This window comes from Pseudopipra pipra, chromosome 1 (genome assembly GCF_036250125.1).
Source record: "Pseudopipra pipra isolate bDixPip1 chromosome 1, bDixPip1.hap1, whole genome shotgun sequence".
NCBI classification, from domain to species: domain Eukaryota; kingdom Metazoa; phylum Chordata; class Aves; order Passeriformes; family Pipridae; genus Pseudopipra; species Pseudopipra pipra.
The window spans coordinates 121656041-121673557 of NC_087549.1; the positions used below are offsets into that span (position 1 = coordinate 121656041).

Here is a 17517-nt window from a genome sequence, read left to right on the forward strand (position 1 = left end):
CTCTGGGACTGCAGAAATATAAGGAGCCTATACATAACACTCTTCACAGAAAGGACAGGAATTAAATAATCTACTGGTGAGTCAGAGACAGCTGATGGATTATGGTGGCCTGCTGGAGGGGTGGTATGCCCCAGGAGTGGATGTACTTGTTTGGGATTTCTGAGATTTGGATGATCTCCACGTGCTGCCACATACTTCCCCTGTCTGGAAGACAGAAGTCTGGCAAAGCCACTTCTCCTCCTGGGCACTGTTTCTACAGCCTGGGGGTAATAACTCCTCTTTACCTCTTAAGGTTTCTGTTTAGGTTGGGTTTATAAGCTGCTTAGTTACCCAAGTGTCAGGAGCTATAAAACTTCAAGATCAATTGAAAACCTGTCAGTCAGAACTTGAAAACCCATCAGTCTCTGTATTCAGAGCTTTTTATTAAATTAAGAAGAAAAAAAAGGTGAGACAATATTGGCTTGGGGTCTGCTTGTCCTCTTTAGCATATTGCTATGACTGTCTTGGAATACTTTTAGCCAGGCACTGTACTTTATGAACATTATTGTAGAAATACTTGATGAGCAAAGCTATTTTATTAATTGAGTATTCTCACTGTAAGTCATGTGATATCCCAGAATACACTTTATAAATAAAGTGTATTTGCATCATGAGTTTTTCAAGGTTCTCTGTTTTACAGAATAATAGTTCACAGCTTAAACTAAATCCATTGAGGTGAAGTTTATCGGTTGAACACTTTAATAAAATGAGATCAAATGCAATTTCTAGTGGAGGAAACAAATGCTTCTTATTTGGCATGATATTTTACATATCTATGTATCACTTTAAAGAAGGTAATTGATGACTTTCCTCTTGTAGAGAAAATGAGTTTGCATGGCAAGAAATGAACCTATACATATGCCTCACTTGGACCAGTCCTTTCTATATGAATTCCAAAGAAGATTTTCATCTATGTTTCCCAGAAACAATGCTGAATTCATACAAAAATAGCTATTTAATTTTAAATTTTATGACAGTTTTCACGTTTATTGCTGTTTGTGGCAATCACATAAGAGAAGGAAAAAAAAAAGGTAGGAGTGCTGCAAGGAAAAACACTGGGTTAAGTACATTAAGATAAAAATTCATTTGAGCTTTTTTCAAAAGAAGATGGAGAGCTAACGTCTATGCATATGATGTAACAGCTCTTCTTGTCAGCTATACAATAATCTGTCCTATATTCATTTTTTAGGCTGATGGAAACACTCCTCTAAAGTGAACTTTGATTTTTTTAAAAATAACACAGCAGCTTCTTTTTTAATTCTTAGCTTACCACTTCACTAATTTAGTGGAAGGCTCTGTGTGTCCTTTTGAGAAATACCACTTGTTTAGGAAGTTCTTTATTTCAGTTGAAAGACTGGCAGTTTAGAGTCTGTGAGCCCGTACTCCATAGCTTACTGCAGAAATTTTGTTTAGATTTTACCCCAATTCTGATTCAGTTCTACTTTAAAACAAAGTGACTGTTTTATTTCGCCTGAGAAGTGAAATGTAGTATTACACAGAAAAGCCTTGCAACTCTGGAAACCTCATTTCTTCCCTTTTTTGTTACTGCTTCTTCTACAATGTACAGATGAGGGAAATTTATAAAGGGGATTGCTCTGCTGCTCACAAAACACAGACAGAAACACTTAAGCAGCCCGTGCCTCAAGGCTTCTGTTAATTATTGTCAAATTTACCTTCAAGCCTCCGAAGCAACAATTTTTGCTTGATTACACAAGGACATCTGTCCACCTACCAATTTCTCCCTAAAATCTGGTTGCTGTATCTGTAGATACAGTCTTCAGACATTACCTTCTTAAAAACTTCTTAAAAAGCAGCTGCTGGATGAAGGACAGAGAGCCAGGCTGATGACACCACTATGGAAGAGAATGTCACCCAGGCTCAGCAGGTACCTGTTCTGTTTGGCTTGTAGAGTGGTCAATGAGCAGAAGTTTGATGACAGGCCAAAAGACACAGCAATCCCTCCAAACCGGCCACAGAAAATGCTGCTCCTTTCTCAGTGATGGAGTAAGAGGCAGGGAGGGGAAAAAATAGGGCAATGGCTCAAATGACAGTGAGTGTCTTATGGCACAGGGATAGAACTGATCAGATAGAACCGATGCTATTGGAATAGGAAAAGGATATAGGATCTTCATACAGAAATGCAAGGAAAAGTATTCTTCATTAATCTCATTCCCTATGATATAATTTGTTTAAAATATGACTCAATGCATTACTGCAGAGTGGGACCTGGCCAGACTGGAGAGTTGGGCTGATTCCAACAGGATGAGGTTCAACAAGGCCAACTGCTGGGTCCTCCACTTTGGCCACAACAACCCCCTGCAGCACTACAGGCTGGGAACAGAGTGGCTGGAGAGCAGCCAGGCAGAAAGGGACCCGGGAGTTTGGATTGACAGGAAGCTGAACATGAGCCAGAGTGTGCTCAGGTGGCCAGGAAGGCCAATGGCATCCTGGCCTGTATCAGGAACAGTGTGGCCAACAGGACCAGGGAAGTGATTCTTCCCCTGTACTCAGCGCTGGTGAGGCCACACTGGTAGTACTGTGTCCAGTTCTGGGCCCCTTAGTTCAGGAAGGACATTGAGGTGCTGGAGCAGGTCCAGAGAAGAGCAACGAGGCTGGTGAAGGGACTGGAGCACGAGTCCTGTGAGGAGAGGCTGAGGGAGCTGGGGTTGTTTAGCCTGGAGAAGAGGAGGCTCAGGGGAAACCTCATCACTCACTACCTGAAAGGAGGTTGTAGCCAGGTGTGAGTTGGTCTCTTCTCCCAGGCAGCTATCAGTAAGACAAGAGGCCATGGTCTTAAGCTCTGCCAGGGGAGGTTTAGGTTAGATATTAGGAAGAAATTCTTTACAGAGGGGGTAATCAAGCATTTGAATGGGCTTCCCAGGGAAGTGGTGGATTCTCCATCCCTGGAGGTTTTTAAGATAAGACTGGATGTGGCACTTAGTGCCATGGTCTAGTAACCACGCGGTAGTGGATCAACGGTTGGACTTGATGATCTCAGAGGTCCCATCCAACCCAGTTGATTCTATACCATAGTTAATAAGGGGCTAAAAGAACTAGAAAAAACACTAAATTTAGATTAGAGATGATATAGTTTTTGTTATTATTTCACCTATCTTTCAAAGAATGAAGAAGTTGAGCTTTTACTTCTGGGGAATGCAATAAGATGTTTTGGCATGTTTACTCACCTTAGAGTTATTAAGAATCTTCATTGTTCCAAAATACTCATTAGATATCAAAGTTATATAGGGGGTTAAGAAAAGTTTAAATATGATCTAATTATCAACTCCAATCAAACAGAGCTTCCTTCCCCACTTCCTTCCCAAAACCATACTTTGTTGCAGAAAGGCCCATAAGGGCATCTCCATACATCTTAAAAAGGAGAAATGGTGAGAGGAAGAGTCTTCATTCCTTCAGCATTTAAGATGTTGAAGGACAAAAGTCTGGATACAAAGGGGAACAAATAGTTTTAGTATGAGCTGAAATCTCACAACTGAATCTTCACAACTCTTGTTGTGAAGTCTGGTTGTCTCCAGACTTCATTGGCACTATTTGCATGATGAGCAGCAGGTCTTCTTCTGTGACATTTGGGGAGTTATCTTTGGCTTTCCTTTCATGGATTTCTTTCATAGATTTTCATGAGACATAACGTCCATGGAAATCTTACACCTGTGCCAGAACTAAATGTCAGGATGTTCCATTTGAATCACTCCAGCTGGAAAATCACTTCAAAATGAAACTCTGAAGCCTTTATCTGAGTTTTCTTAATAAAAATTTTTTTAAACAAGACACTGAACTTGATGAGATACATAATATTTCTTTTGTCTAATAAAATGTTGAATAATGCACAATCCTATACAAACTAATGGATGCTCAGGTAAAAAGAAATGCTTATGCAAAAATGTTTCCCACAATATGTAATACTTAGAAAACATCATTCAAAGTTATATTTATTATCCCATAATTTTGATAACAGAAACAATGATCTTTCTCTCCAAAGGTAATTCTTAGTTAGGTAAAATTAGACACTGCTGGAGAATATTCAAGTACAAAAATGAAAAACTATGTCCTTCTTGTTCCGTATTTGGAAAGCTGAAGACTTCAGCATCAAAAACAACAGTTCTGAAGGCTGAACAGGTAGTTATGATACAGCACATGGCAAATTATCTAGGGGACCATTCTTACTATTTTTCAGTTCAGGACCTCTCTGTGGTTGTAGAGCTGGAAAACAAGAAGAGGGAAGTGAAGGACTTGTGTTTCTTGACATATGTTTTCAACTCTGTTGGGACTTACTCAAGCTGAGGTCTTAAAATGATAGGCAACACTGTGAGCAAGATAGTGCCGATCTCGGAAGCACTCCATAAATAGTAGGTTACCCTCACAATGCAAAGTACAACAGTTTTGTAAGTCAGAACATGAAACAGTGACACCAAAGTCTCCAAACTGTAGGAAAAAAGGTTGCTGTAGCAATTTTTCAGCATACAGACTAATAAAGAAACAAGCCCTTGGTGTTTAAAAGTTTTACAGTCTCACTGAGTACGTTTTAGTTCCATTTGTGATCATCAAAGTATCCCATAAATTGAAAAGCATGTTCAGCTCATGTTTGACAGGCTGAATTCTAAATGCAAGACCATGTTTCCACATCCTAATAAAGTACACAACCCAACTGTGCAAACAATACTTAAATCCTTCAAGATTTTTGTTTCTGTATAAAATGCCTGTAAAAGGACAGCAAAATAGGAAGCTTTCATGGAGATGGATTCTGAATAGAAGAAGATACATGAAATAACGAGTTTTTACGTGAAGTATTAGCTCTTCTGTAAGCTTCAAAGTTAATTTGTAAACTTATTCTCAGAACAACTGTAGTGATGTCCTGAATGTATCTCTCTCTGCCTTTGAGGAAATAATATTAACTTGAATAGTAGCGGTAAATCCTAAGAAAAAATTAATGATATTTTGCCAGAGGACAAAGGGTTCAGAATCTGCTTTTCCACTGTTAGAGGCACCACAGCTTTTCTTCAGTGCAGCAAACACAGTCAAAACGCATAAAGAGGTGCCATGTTTAAGCACTGTCATTCCATAATTTCCTGATATTTTTAAACCCAAAAGTTTTTTTGCTTGTAAAGAAAGCACTTCTGTAAAGGAAGTCAGTGCTCTTTCCGTTTAACAGCTCTGTGTGCATGCCAGAAATCTCTGCCAACTGTTCAATGTAATTAAATAATTAAAAAATATAAATATTCTGATTATTCACTGGCTGTTTTGTTTTGGACCTGTCAAAAGAAGACAGACAGCCAACAGGACAAACAGACGAGAACACAGAGCAGCTTCAACAAGGCCACTGCCGCCGGTATGAAATAGTGCAGGGATCAGTGCAGGGAGCATGCATGTAATCCAATTAATTTTCTATTAAAAGACATGTAGAGAACAAGCAGCAGCTGCACACAGGTCCTGTTTCATTCATCTCCTAGAATCTAAGTTTTAAAAGCATGTCTGCAGAAAAGTAGAATGCATAACGGAAAAATGCTGGATTTCCCAGTACACCAGATATGTCACATTTTTTCAAGGAGGTGAGGCAATGGTGATGCTGCTCCTGAATAGGAAAGTTTATTCTTCCTACAGCTGCCGTTGCTGTAGGCTCTCTGCAGATTCCCGTAGGCTATTCCTCCTGAAATCCCTGTTTTCGTAACTCTCCCTACACAAAAGGACAATAAAGTTCTGTGTGTTCCCTGTGGCGTTGCTTCCCACACATCAAGAACCCCTGATCCATGGGCCTGATTAGCCGAAGTGGTGTGTCTGGTTTCGATGAGGCACAAGCTGTGGAATCCTCAGAAACCAGGCTGAAAGATCACTGAAGCCAGACTTGTTTCTGGAAGGAGTCTGTTTTGAATTATGCTTCCTATTAGCAGTAGATTTAAAAATTAGGGAACTATAAGTAAATCTGGAACTTAACAAGGCTTAAAATAGGCCTGGTCACAAATCTTGATGACTGTGTGATGGGCTGCTCTTCAGTGCAACAACAAGGAGGTCTTTAACAAAAAACATAAGTAGAAAAAGTCAGAGTGTCTAGAGTATGGGGAGGTGGGAAATAATAAAGGTAAGTTATTTCTTCCCATGAAGAATGTTCTGAAACTCAGGATAAGCTTACACAAATGATAAACATATGGAATAAATTATCAGGGAAGTGATCTCAAAACAAAGACTATAACAGAGTTCAAATGACACACTTCTGGAACAGAAATAGATGGAGCTATAAAGTCAACACAAAAAAGTAGGATTATGATTAACCTGAAAAAGGGCAAGCAAATTAGACTACAAGCCATTTTCCCACTTCTTATGGCAGCTTCCCAAGACTGCCCATCTGAAATGTGTAATTTAACATAAGCCCAAAGAGCCCTCCTTGCCAGCCACAGAAAAATTAATCAAACATATTCTTGTACCAGATGAGTAGTAGGTATTTATACAAATAAAGAGGCAAGATCTATTTATACACATACGCACCCAGATGCCTGTGCATGTTTATTACAGTTGAATTGAAATTAGATAAGTAACATAAAAATCATTAAGCAACATTATAAAGGTCAGTTAGTTCACTCCTTGAGTTTCAGCCAGACTGGCCATAAGGTCAGGTAATAAAGCTGCAGTGCTTTGAAAACGCCAACATATTTAAAATGAGTTCTTCTATGCGATTAAAAGAGATGTGAGAGGTCAGAACAATATAATCTAACACCACGTCTACATTGCAGACTCCAGCGAGCACAGCTACCTCAAGTAGAAGTATGAAGCTGTTTATACCTGACTGGTACAGCTGCACTGCCAGCTGTGCCCCAAATGTTAATATATTTACACTGGTGTAAAGCTGAAATTTTTTAAATGTAACTTCTTCTACTTGCTGTTTTTCCTAGGCTGGTATGATACACAGATGTGCTAACACAACCGCAGCTCTAACACAAACACTTTCTGTAGCAGTAACACAGACACAGCCAGAACCGCCCAGGTCAGAGAAGCACATGCTAGGAGCTTACTTTGACTGTTTCTACACTAAATATATTACAACACTGATGTGCTCCAAATGCAAATGACCAGGGATTTGCGGGGAAAAACATACCAAAGCTGCTCCGTAAGCAAAACTTGAACAAACTCTGCCATTCCAGCAGCCCAGCTGTGCTGCTGAGGAACAGCACCTCTTCCTGCCCCTGCCCACACACCTGTCCTAGCAGCGCCCATACCAACGGGCCTGTTCCCACTGGTGCACTTCCCATTTCTTATTTTACTGCGTGCCTCTTGCGCACGTGACTTCCTCAAGTTCCATGCCTTGGTTTTGCCACCTGCGACCACTGGGACACCCGCAGGGCTGGGGCTGCAGTCTGCTATCCCAAACCTGACACTGGTAGCGCCAGAGGGCCGACTGAGATAAGGTCAGAACCACGCTCCGAACGAAACCTGGAAACGCAACTGGAAGAAATTAAGTCCCCCAAATACCACCCTCCGCACCCATCACTCCCGAGACCCCGCCCCGCGAGAGAGTGCGGGGACGCCAGCCCCGGGCTTGGTGGGCGGGACAACCAACGGACCAATCAGGAAGGGTTTCTGGGCTCTCTTATCCAATAGCCAACTTCTCCTGGGCGGAGATGAGCAGCGGGAGTAAACGTGGAGCGCCATGTTTGATTCTGGTGCGTGGTGCCCTCACGCAGAATGGCCGCCGGCAGCGATCACGTGGCAGTCAGTGCCCTCGGGGCAAGGGTATAAACACGGGGGGAGGTGAAGCGCATGCGCGACACTGGGGCGGGCGGGGCGAGCGAGTAGGGACCGGGGAGCGGCGCGAAGCCCCGCCCCCGACACTAAACCACGCCTCCCGGAACACAAACCACGCCTCCACGGGGCCAAACCCCGCCTCCGTGTCGCGAAGCCCCGCCCCATGTCGCGCGGCCGTGCCGGGGTGCGGGGGGCGTGTCCTGCGCGTCGTCCCGGTGGCGGGGCCGGTCCGGTCCGAGCCGCGCAGCCCCGCCCGCGCCCCGTCCCCGCTGCCCGCACCATGTCATGCGCTCCCGCCGTGCCCGTCGTCCCCGAGGACGTTTGCAGCCTCCTGGCAGGTGAGGGCAGGAGGGAGGGCTTTCTTCCCGGGGGGCGGGCGGAGGGGATGCCGAGGGGGGCGGGCCGGCGGGGCTGTGCCGAGCCGGGGGAGCCGCGGCGTGCGGGAGGAGCAGCCACCGGAGCCGCGGCCCCGGCGGGGGGCTTCTTGGCGAGCGCGGGGCGATCGCTTCCCCTGCACGGACTTGGGGCTTCCGTCTTTCCCCCCCGGCTTCCCCTCCCTGGTCACTTCCCCTCCCCGTTCCCGTCCCTGGGACCCGCAGCGCCTCGGTTCCCTTTCCCGCACGGGGGAAGGAGCGGTCCGGCCCCCGCACCGTCCGGGGGGCTCCGCCGGCGGTGCGGGGCTGCCGCGGACACGCGTGTGCGGGATGCGGCCGCCCGGGCATCGCCGAGCCGCCGGGGGGAAGTGACCCCTCCCGGGGTGTGCGGGCAGGGCCGGCTGCCCGAACCAGCTGATAAAAAGTAATGAACTTCCCCGCTAAGCAGCTGAGCAGCTCGCGGAGGGGATGCTGGATTGCTGGTGTGTTGTCTTATCAGTCACACACTTCTGACCGTGGCTGCCCACGCTCTTGGGAACCGTTGGAGCGTGGGAATGGGGTGACTTCTCACCATGCAAGGTTGTCAGCAATAGTGTCAATAGAGAATTCAGAATACGGGTCGTTGTCTTTTACCTTCAAGACTTTAATTTTTTAAAATTTGTTTTGTTGTTCATTAAAATAAATTGTATACTTAAAGTTTGGCTTTACTGTTATCTTTTGAAAAGTTTGCTATCCTGAAAGCATTTTAGTTTCAGTGGGACTCTCTTTCTTTTGAGAACTTCTGTTTCTGCCACAGGAACTCGTGTAGCTCTGACTTAGCCATTCAAATTGCCCATGCTTTTCGAAATCTTCCTTCTGAGGTCAAGCATTCAATTACATGGCTGAGGACCTGCTGGAATCTAGTGAAGCTCGTCATCTTTGGAAGACTATTCTTTTTTTAACACTTTTGATTGTAAGAGCTAATGCTTGAAACATATTGGTCTCACCACATCTCATCATCTGCCAACTGTCTTAAGTGTTTCCTAACTAGGGTTTCTAAGTATGTTATTTGCAGATCGTAACATCTGTAGTAAAATTTGCATGGAAGGCCACCAGAAAAAAAAAAAAAGGAAAGCTTGTCATCCATTTTATCATGGAATAGATGTTTAATCATTTAGAAAAAACAAATATTATCCTTAGCCTTTCCAAACTTTGGTGTTTTGTGAGGCATTACTGTATTCTGGAGCTTGTGATCAGATAAAATGTTTGTTTAGATGCTGGTTTCACTGGGTGAAGCTTGTCTTGAAACTCTTGAAAGTTTTAAGTGCTTTAAGAATTTTTTTTTTGAGGGGGAGGATGTGATACAGAGGGGATCATTCCAGACTGCGATTTGTTTTTCAGTCGTGGTCCTCATTTACACAACTTGTTCTTCTCTCTATCTTTATCCAGTCCGCCATGGAAAGAGAGACACAACAGTTTTTATTTTGAAGTGAAACTGAAAACACCTATTTTTCCTCAAAAGGGTTGTGTATATGCGCTTTCAGAGTCTCTATGATCAGCAGCCTAAGTTATATACAGATATCTAGTGTCTGTACAGTATGCACCACTTCAGCTTTTCTGGAAGAAAGCGAGATGATTTCTTTAGTGCTATCTATAGAATTGAAACTAAGAAGATAATGGAATGATTTAGCAATGATCTTTAAATATTTGTTTGTAGATTTTAATTCTTACTTTCAGAATTACCAAAGGGAAACAAATATAAGGATAATTATGGTTATACTATGTTAAAATTTAATAACCTGTTTAATTTAACAAAAATATGGCATTACTTTTTAGAGTTTGTGTGTGTTAGCCTCTCTTTTTTTTAAGGTTATCGGTCAAGTGCATGACAGTTAGAAACTATAGTAATCCAGGCTCTATGAACAGTTCTTTCACTGATATCTGTAGGATCTCGTAATCTTCAATTATGTAGTCTTCTGCTTCTTTTTGCTCAAATTATTTATGTAGTGAAGATGTCTGGTAATTGAAGGGGGAAGGGAGCTCTGTAATATCTTTACTATTCATTGAGAAACTCTTACACAATGCAAAGACTGCAGTGAGTAGATAGTTATTAATTTCTGCATGCTCTTCTTTGAAGGTGCTTCTTAATGTATTATTTTAATAACTCACAATTATTGATTCAGCACCTCTTTGAGAGGAGGAAATATTGTTTTACCGTTGATAAAATCAGTATAATAAACAAGATGTGATTGGGGGCGCAAAAAATAGTCAATGGTAGAACAGAATTAGAATTCAAATTCACCTGCCTCCATGCTGTGCTGGTTTCTCCAGAAAATAATGTGAGTTGGATGTCTGTATTCAGTGGCCATTATGAGTGCCAGGCACTTCTTCATAGCAGGTTCTGTTGAGAACATGCAGTTAATGGCTAGCACGAAGTACTGTTTTTTAGGCTGATATTCACTTAGCAGTGAGGCGCTCAGAGGTACAATATCTTATAAATATGCTCTTCTGCTCTTGTTCCTTTTCTTGGCCTTTTTGCCTACTGTTTCCAACTTCTGCAACAAGTGGAGGAGTGATCATATGGATTTCCTTATCCCTGCTCACTTTTGATTGATGGTTGGAGTACGTCCCCCAACTATGCTGAACAAGTAGGGGTCCTGCTGGAAAACATACTAAGTGCTCCCGTAGTTAAACATGGTGATAATGGGAATAAACACACCAGGGGATGAATTAAAGTTGCACAGGAAACTTTCTGACTTGTGAGTGCTTTACTTTGAACCTAAACAATATTATATCTTTAACGCAAAACCAAATTCTGTCACACATGCTGGCAGGGTCATTGTAGTTGCATGTCAGTGGCGCTGAAATGTTCCAGGCAGAAGCACAGCTTGAGTTCAGGGCTAACTGCATTAGTTGCAAACAGGAGGAAGCTGTTTCTGTAAAGTTGAAGGGGAAAGGTCAGTGTGGCAACAGGCTTATTGCAGAGGATTATTAGGATTGCACAATCCCATCCTGTCTCCTCTGACTTGTTCAAGTGATGGGAGGGAAACACTGGAGACAGAAATAGGGTCCTCTGGTCATGAGATGAACTTCTGGTAGGAGGAGAAAGTAATTTTGTTGCTCTGTTATCTCCTTCTTTACACGTGGGAGATGTGTGGTAGTGTAATAACTTCTTTATTCCCTACCCGTGTCCCTGCACCTTCTAGATGATGCTTGAGATTTTGGAATTTGGTGAAGGAAGCCTAGCCTCACTTTGTCTTTTCTTCTTTTGAAAAGGTATCCTTTGTTGTGTTTATGTGTTCAGGATCTTTTTGTGCATGTTTGGCAAAGGGGAATGTTACTTTTTTTTTGTCCCCTTAAATAATTATTGGTTACATAGATTGTTAGAGGCCTGCTCACTTTTATTTTTCCTTCCTCTTTTATGCACACTCTAAGTTTTGGCTTGTCCATAGCTGAGAAGGAGTTCAGAGGCTGCTTCTTCTCCAAGGACATATTATTTCTTCTGTCATGTAAATCAGACTGGTGGGTTCAGTCACCTTGATTGAAAAAAAAAGTGTTGAGATTTTTCTGTAATAAAGATTTAGTTGGAGGTGAGACTTCTTTATTTTTTGAAGTTTTTGATGGTGTCATGATCATTAGATATATGTATCATTTATATTTTTTCCCCTGTTCTTGGAACTCGTGACTATAGTGTGGGTAATATTGCCTTTTTTTTAAATTCAGTTTTCCTTTCACACTTGGCAGTATTTCTTGTTTGAATCTTCTGTATTCATATTTTAAAAGTTACGAATAATTTTTGCTATAAAAATAGAATAAATTTTTCTCTAGTTCATATGGAACCTTATATCCCATCCTAATATCTATTTTCCTTGTTCTATTAAACAAAACCTCAAAACTAAACAGAAAACAATGTCCTTGCTCTACAGATCATCTCTATCCAGATATTATTCAGTTTGTTTAAATGCTGAGTTGTATTGTCCAAATTGCCTTTTTCAGTGTGATGTCTCTGATTTTTTTTCTTCAAAATAATATTTTTCGCCTGCTTGGTTTAGTTGCATCTTGGAAACAGCATGCAGAAAAGGGCAAGGCAAGAGAAGTACAAGACAGTGGATCCAGTGTGTGAGTTTACTTTAGCTTACCTTTTATTTTTGGGTGCTACAGTAGTTATATTTACCCCTGATACCCAGAATATGAACAGTCCTTTTTCATCTTCCATGTCAGCTGTTCCTGGACTTGCTCGGTACATGCTTGTCATAGAAAAAGCCACCTAGTTACAGTATAGCTCTTCTTCATTGGCTGGTTCAAATTTAAAAGGATATTATTGTTTAAAACTTTACTCTTTTTTAAAAGTATCATTTTCATGTTTCAAAGGCTTTAACAAATGCCAGTTCTTGCTGAAGAATCCATCTGTACAAGATAAACTAGGGTGATTATCGTAGACATCTTTTAAGTAGACATGTATTTACAGCTTTGGTAATATGTATGTATTTCAATAGTAATGGATTAAGAATAGAAACAGTGAGGTGAAAAAAATGCACAGAGGGATTCCTGGTAAGAAATAACCTCCAGTGATTTGAAACATAGTTCAATTGTCTCTGCCATAAATTTGGGAATAAGTGTCATATACGGGTGATAAAAATGGCATAGGCTATTTTTTATATACTCATTATTCACTTAGTTTGTCTTTTTCAATTAACATGGAGTCTATCTTTCTCATCTGACTGGGTTTACGTTTCTTTCATAATCATATGTCAACAAACCATAATAGATGCAGCATAATGTGGCATACAGTGTAAATCTTTAGGTTAATCCTTAACATTTTTTATTATAGTTCATTTGGAATCACTTTGTAACTTGATCATGATTTGTACTGGTGGGGTTTTTTTGTGATATAGTTAATATACAGCTTTATCTTTTCTCACCTCTTTAATGTAGAGAGAGGATGCTCAACTACTCAGCCAATGAGATTAGATATATATAGTCCTTGATTATAATTTGTCTTCTTTAATCTCTTAAAAGAGATGTCGTGTCAGTTTACTTCATTTGAAGACTCTTAGCAGTTTGTGTCCACTTCTTCTTTCTAAATCATTAGTAAAACTGTTGACCATCAACGTTTTTCATGATACTTTGTGTGTGTCAACACAGCAACATAACCTTGCTTTTGGGGATTTAAGGTACAGCATTTTCTAAAGGTGGTCTTTTCCAGGACTTTGCGCTAAAAGGAATGCTCGCTCTCTTGTTAGGCTGGATAAATGTGGTATTTTTAGACATCTTGGAGTTTCAGTCCAAGATTATTTTACATCATGTGTTCTGTTTCTGATTAAGTGTATATATATTTAAAAGGCAATTTAGCAAACTGGAGAGAGACTTGTAAGTATAGCTGGGAAGGCAGGGGGAGAGCAGAAGCAAAATCCTCAAATATTTCTTTGTGCAAGAGAACAGGCAGTGGCAGATATTGCTTGATAGTTTGTCTTCAGACCTGTTCCCTATTAATGAATCACGTGAAAACTTTGAAATGAAATTAATTAATTGCTTTCTAATGCCAGCCCATGTAAAGTTGAAAAATACATGGCAGTCTGTTTAATGTTGGTCACCTTTAGATAGTGTGTGTGTAACAAATGTGCCTAGCTTGCAGCTACTTTCCAAAATTCTCTGGCCTGCCTTCCCACATTCTCTGGCTGGCAGCTGGCTTCTGGCTCTCAGTCCTTGAGGTGGAAGAGAGAGATGGGACAAGGCTGGTGGCTGGAGGAATTGTTCTGCCAACCTGTTATTGCCTTTATGTGTGACTGGTAGTACCTCTGCCGGGTTACCCCATGCAACTGACCCTTGTCATATGATGGGTTCGTGTCCAGCCTTGGAACAGGGGCTTGCATTCTCCTTGGGTCATGGAGAGGGAGCTGTGCGTGTGCCCTGCTGTGTGATTGGGAACACACCCATCTCATCACCAGTTTCCGATTCTTCTCTTGTCGTCTTCATGGTGTGAACTCATGTGTCCATGATGAAGTGACTAACTTTTTGATAAGCAAATCATGTTATCTGGTGGAGGAGGTGAGAAAGGAAGACCTAGCACACAGTGTTTGGATGCCTCTGTGAGAATCTATTTGGCCCACCCTGACACAAAATTGAGGTAGTTCTGTCCTAAGTATGTTTGTTTATAAAGTGTGACTTATAATTACAGTATTAAACCCTGTAAACAACAATAGTGCTATGATTTGCTATGATTAGCACTCTTTAACACAGCACTTGCTTTGGGCTAAAAATTTACAATGTTCCTGAAAAAATCCATCTGTGTGTTATCAGCCTTCATTAAAGAAAATAGCTCCAAAGACTTTAAAACAATTAAAATCTCACAGTGTTGTCTGTTTATAATCATTGAAGTAAAGAGAACCATAAACTGTTTTAACAGTGAAATGCTAAATAAATCTTAGCTTTTCTCCTTGTAAAAGAAATGAAAATGAAAATAAGATTAAAATGGCGTTTTAGCTAATTCCATGAAGTGGCATGTAAGCTTTGAACTGTATGAGCTTGTTGAAGTGGACAGAGCAAGACTGTGGTGTGAATTCCGTTTTCTGTCAGTTAGTACCTGTACTGACAGTGCATTTTATGGATCTTTCAGTTTGGTAGGTTTTACTCATTTCTGCAGGCAAATGATTTCTCTGGGGAGGGTGCAAACAGATTTAACATCATGAGCTTTAAGAAACAGAGCAACAAGTATGGGTATTCAAGCTCTCAGGCAGTCTAAAACAAGCTTAAGAAAAGTTAAGAGGTGATAAATAGGTTTCCACAGATACTAAATTAGCTGCTCAGTTTGTTAGGATGAATTTATGGAAATGTGTAGTTTGTTTTGTTTGCTGTGGGGTAACTAGTTAAAATGCTTTTAAATGAGAAATCTGTTCAAAGAGGTTTTCTTTTTGGAGTTTATCTTTTATTTCTTTTTAAATTCCTCAATGGATCAACTGCTACTGAAGCCTGAAACACATCTACACTCAAGTGCTTGTGAGTAGTAGTTTCATTTTCAGTATAGTATTAACCTAGCAGAGGAGAGATCATGTTGCGGATCATCCTGGAGAGGGAAGAGCAAGTAGACTTGTGGTGAAAAATGGGTACATCTTGCTGCTTCTGTTTGAAGTTTACTGTATGAAGCTTGGATCTGTCATACTGAAGTCCCAAGTTCTGTTCTCATTCCAAGATAAATCACTTTGTGCAATGTCAGAGAAATTACAGGAACATTCCTTTATGTTAAGCCAGTGGTATAAAGCTTTCTCTAACAGCAGTGACTGCTCCTTCCATATTCTTCCACAATGTGGAAGTACAGGTAGTGAAGAGATGATCATAACTTAGATAACTTGCTGGCTTCTTGTCCAGAGGAGCTTAGGATGTTACTCATCTTGTGCATCTGGCATATCTTGGATGGATTTACAACACTAGGTCAGAACACATCTTACGTTCTGATGTAACATTCTGTGTAATTGTGAGTAGATAAGAAAAATCTATGATACAGTAAAGAGTATTTTCAGGTAAACTGATTCTTTAGCATCCTGTTGAAGATCATGTGTATGTCAGGTCTGTCTTCATATTTTGGGGTTATGATCAATCAAGCCATATGGTTTCTCTGGACATATGGAAGTAATAGTGTTCCATGATGAGTGCAATGCTTTCTGACTGTGGATACCTAACCTTTGAGAACTTGTTTTATCATCTCATGGGAGAGGGAAGCCATCCCAGTGATGGGTTCTCTGTAACTGCTGCTATTTAGAAACAACAAACTTGTCAGGATCTTGTGCATGCCTGCTCTCTTTCTGTCTTCTCCAGCTCTCTGCGTACTGAAAATAAATGCAGCATCTACTTCTGCCCTGTCCCTCCATGGCTGAAAATTCTCTATTATTTCTGCTTTAGAAGTCCAAGGTTTTTTGTAAAAGAACAAATTCTGTCAGCACTGTAGTTAGTCCTCAAATTTTTGTATTTACAGTGTATTTTAAGCCAGAAGTGGTAGTTCTTGCTTATGATAGTCAGCTGGCTTTCTCTTCCCCACATACTCCTTAATTATCTGAACGTTTGTATTTGAATAAAGATTTGAGAGTGAAAATCTGAGATTCTGAGATGGCAGAATTCTCACCTGGGTTTTGAGCTTTTCCAAGAAGTAAAGAAGCCCACTGAGTTTAAATGAAGACTTCTGAAGTCAAGTTCTGTGATTAATTAGTGTTCAAATGTTACTTTGCAAGCATTGCTCCCGATTTATGAACGTGACTAATTCCTCTAAAATTTTGCATATTGCTGCCTAGGTAGAACTTTGAAGATGCTATATAATTTTTGAAATAAATATGTAAAAGTAGGAAGGAACAAATATTTAATCAGGCTGTCCCTCTCAGAGTGAAAGGTTGGTCTGTACTGGAAAATCCTGTTAGGTTTCATTGAGAGAAAAACTGTTGATGGTTTTTGTTTTTGCTCTCAGTAGTAAAAGTATCTTTTTTTCGACCCAGCTTTTGTAGGTGGCCAGTATCTCTGGATTCTGTAAGTCCTCATCTGGAAGCTTGATTGGCAATTCCAGTCACTGGAATTTATGAAGATATGTGCTTTTTCCATGGATTAGGGCAAAATCTTTCTGGGGGTGCTTGGTGTATGGCAGAGAGGCTGTTGGGGGTGTGTCTGGAGGATTCATTAATAGACGTTAAGTGCCTTTCCTTCTGTCCTTTTAAAGAAGGAATGCCACGGAACTGAGTGAGGGTCTCCCCCATTCAGAACTTCATTGGAAAATATAATGGGGAAGATTCTCTGTCTTGTGAGGAGGGAGAACAATATCATTCTTCAAAACTCTAAAATACTTTAAAAATGAATGTTTTTGCCACACTTTGTGAAGACACAAATCTAAACATCTAAATAATAATCTGGTAAATTATTTATAAAGAACATCTTTGTAATAGCTATGCTAGTGTTCTCAAACAGTAACTTTTGACTTGTTTTCTTGCAGCCTGTAATATGAAGTGTGATATGTTTCTGTTTTATGAAAAAAAAGCAGGCAATTAAGTTTTTAATTTAGGAAATCTGCAGTAAATATTCATGTAAACTTTTACATGCAAACATTTGAGAACTTAGCTGGCTGTTTGATATTTCTGTATTGAAATGAAATATCTGATTGGAAAAGTTAGAGGATTAAAATAGTACTGTCCATGTCTATTTGCGTCTACATGGAGTGAGCCAAAGTGTGTGTGTATATATCTCTATACCTATCTATCTATCTGTCTATCTGTGTGTCTATGGGGGGTGGGCAGGCACTGTGTGAGGGTGGTTTTTTTACTTACGTTTGCTTGCTCTTATTCAATGAGCAACTATTATCTGTAGAGGTGAGACATTTAAGTTAACAAGCAGGATTTTCTGG

The 17517-nt window shown here is 40.7% G+C and overlaps 1 protein-coding gene and 1 long non-coding RNA gene across 3 annotated transcripts in view; one reads left to right on the top strand and one right to left on the bottom strand.

Annotated features, from left to right (window-relative positions):
* Positions 1-3970: 3970 nt before the first annotated feature.
* On the bottom strand, positions 3971-7793 carry LOC135423859 (uncharacterized). Its single transcript, XR_010434996.1, has 2 exons — positions 7242-7793; positions 3971-4257 (listed from the first exon to the last, which is right to left on the bottom strand). It is a non-coding gene; the product is annotated as an uncharacterized LOC135423859 (long non-coding RNA).
* Positions 7794-7811: 18 nt separating this feature from the next.
* Positions 7812-17517, top strand: part of SKAP2 (src kinase associated phosphoprotein 2) — a 119258-nt gene continuing 109552 nt past the window's right edge. Inside the window, exon 1 of one of the 2 annotated variants that reach the window (XM_064674488.1) lies at positions 7812-8126. In XM_064674488.1, the coding sequence (XP_064530558.1) occupies positions 7952-8126 (175 nt within the window). In that variant the 5' untranslated portion in view covers positions 7812-7951. The remainder of the gene's footprint in view (positions 8127-17517) is intronic. The other variant, XM_064674481.1, reaches the window with a different exon arrangement.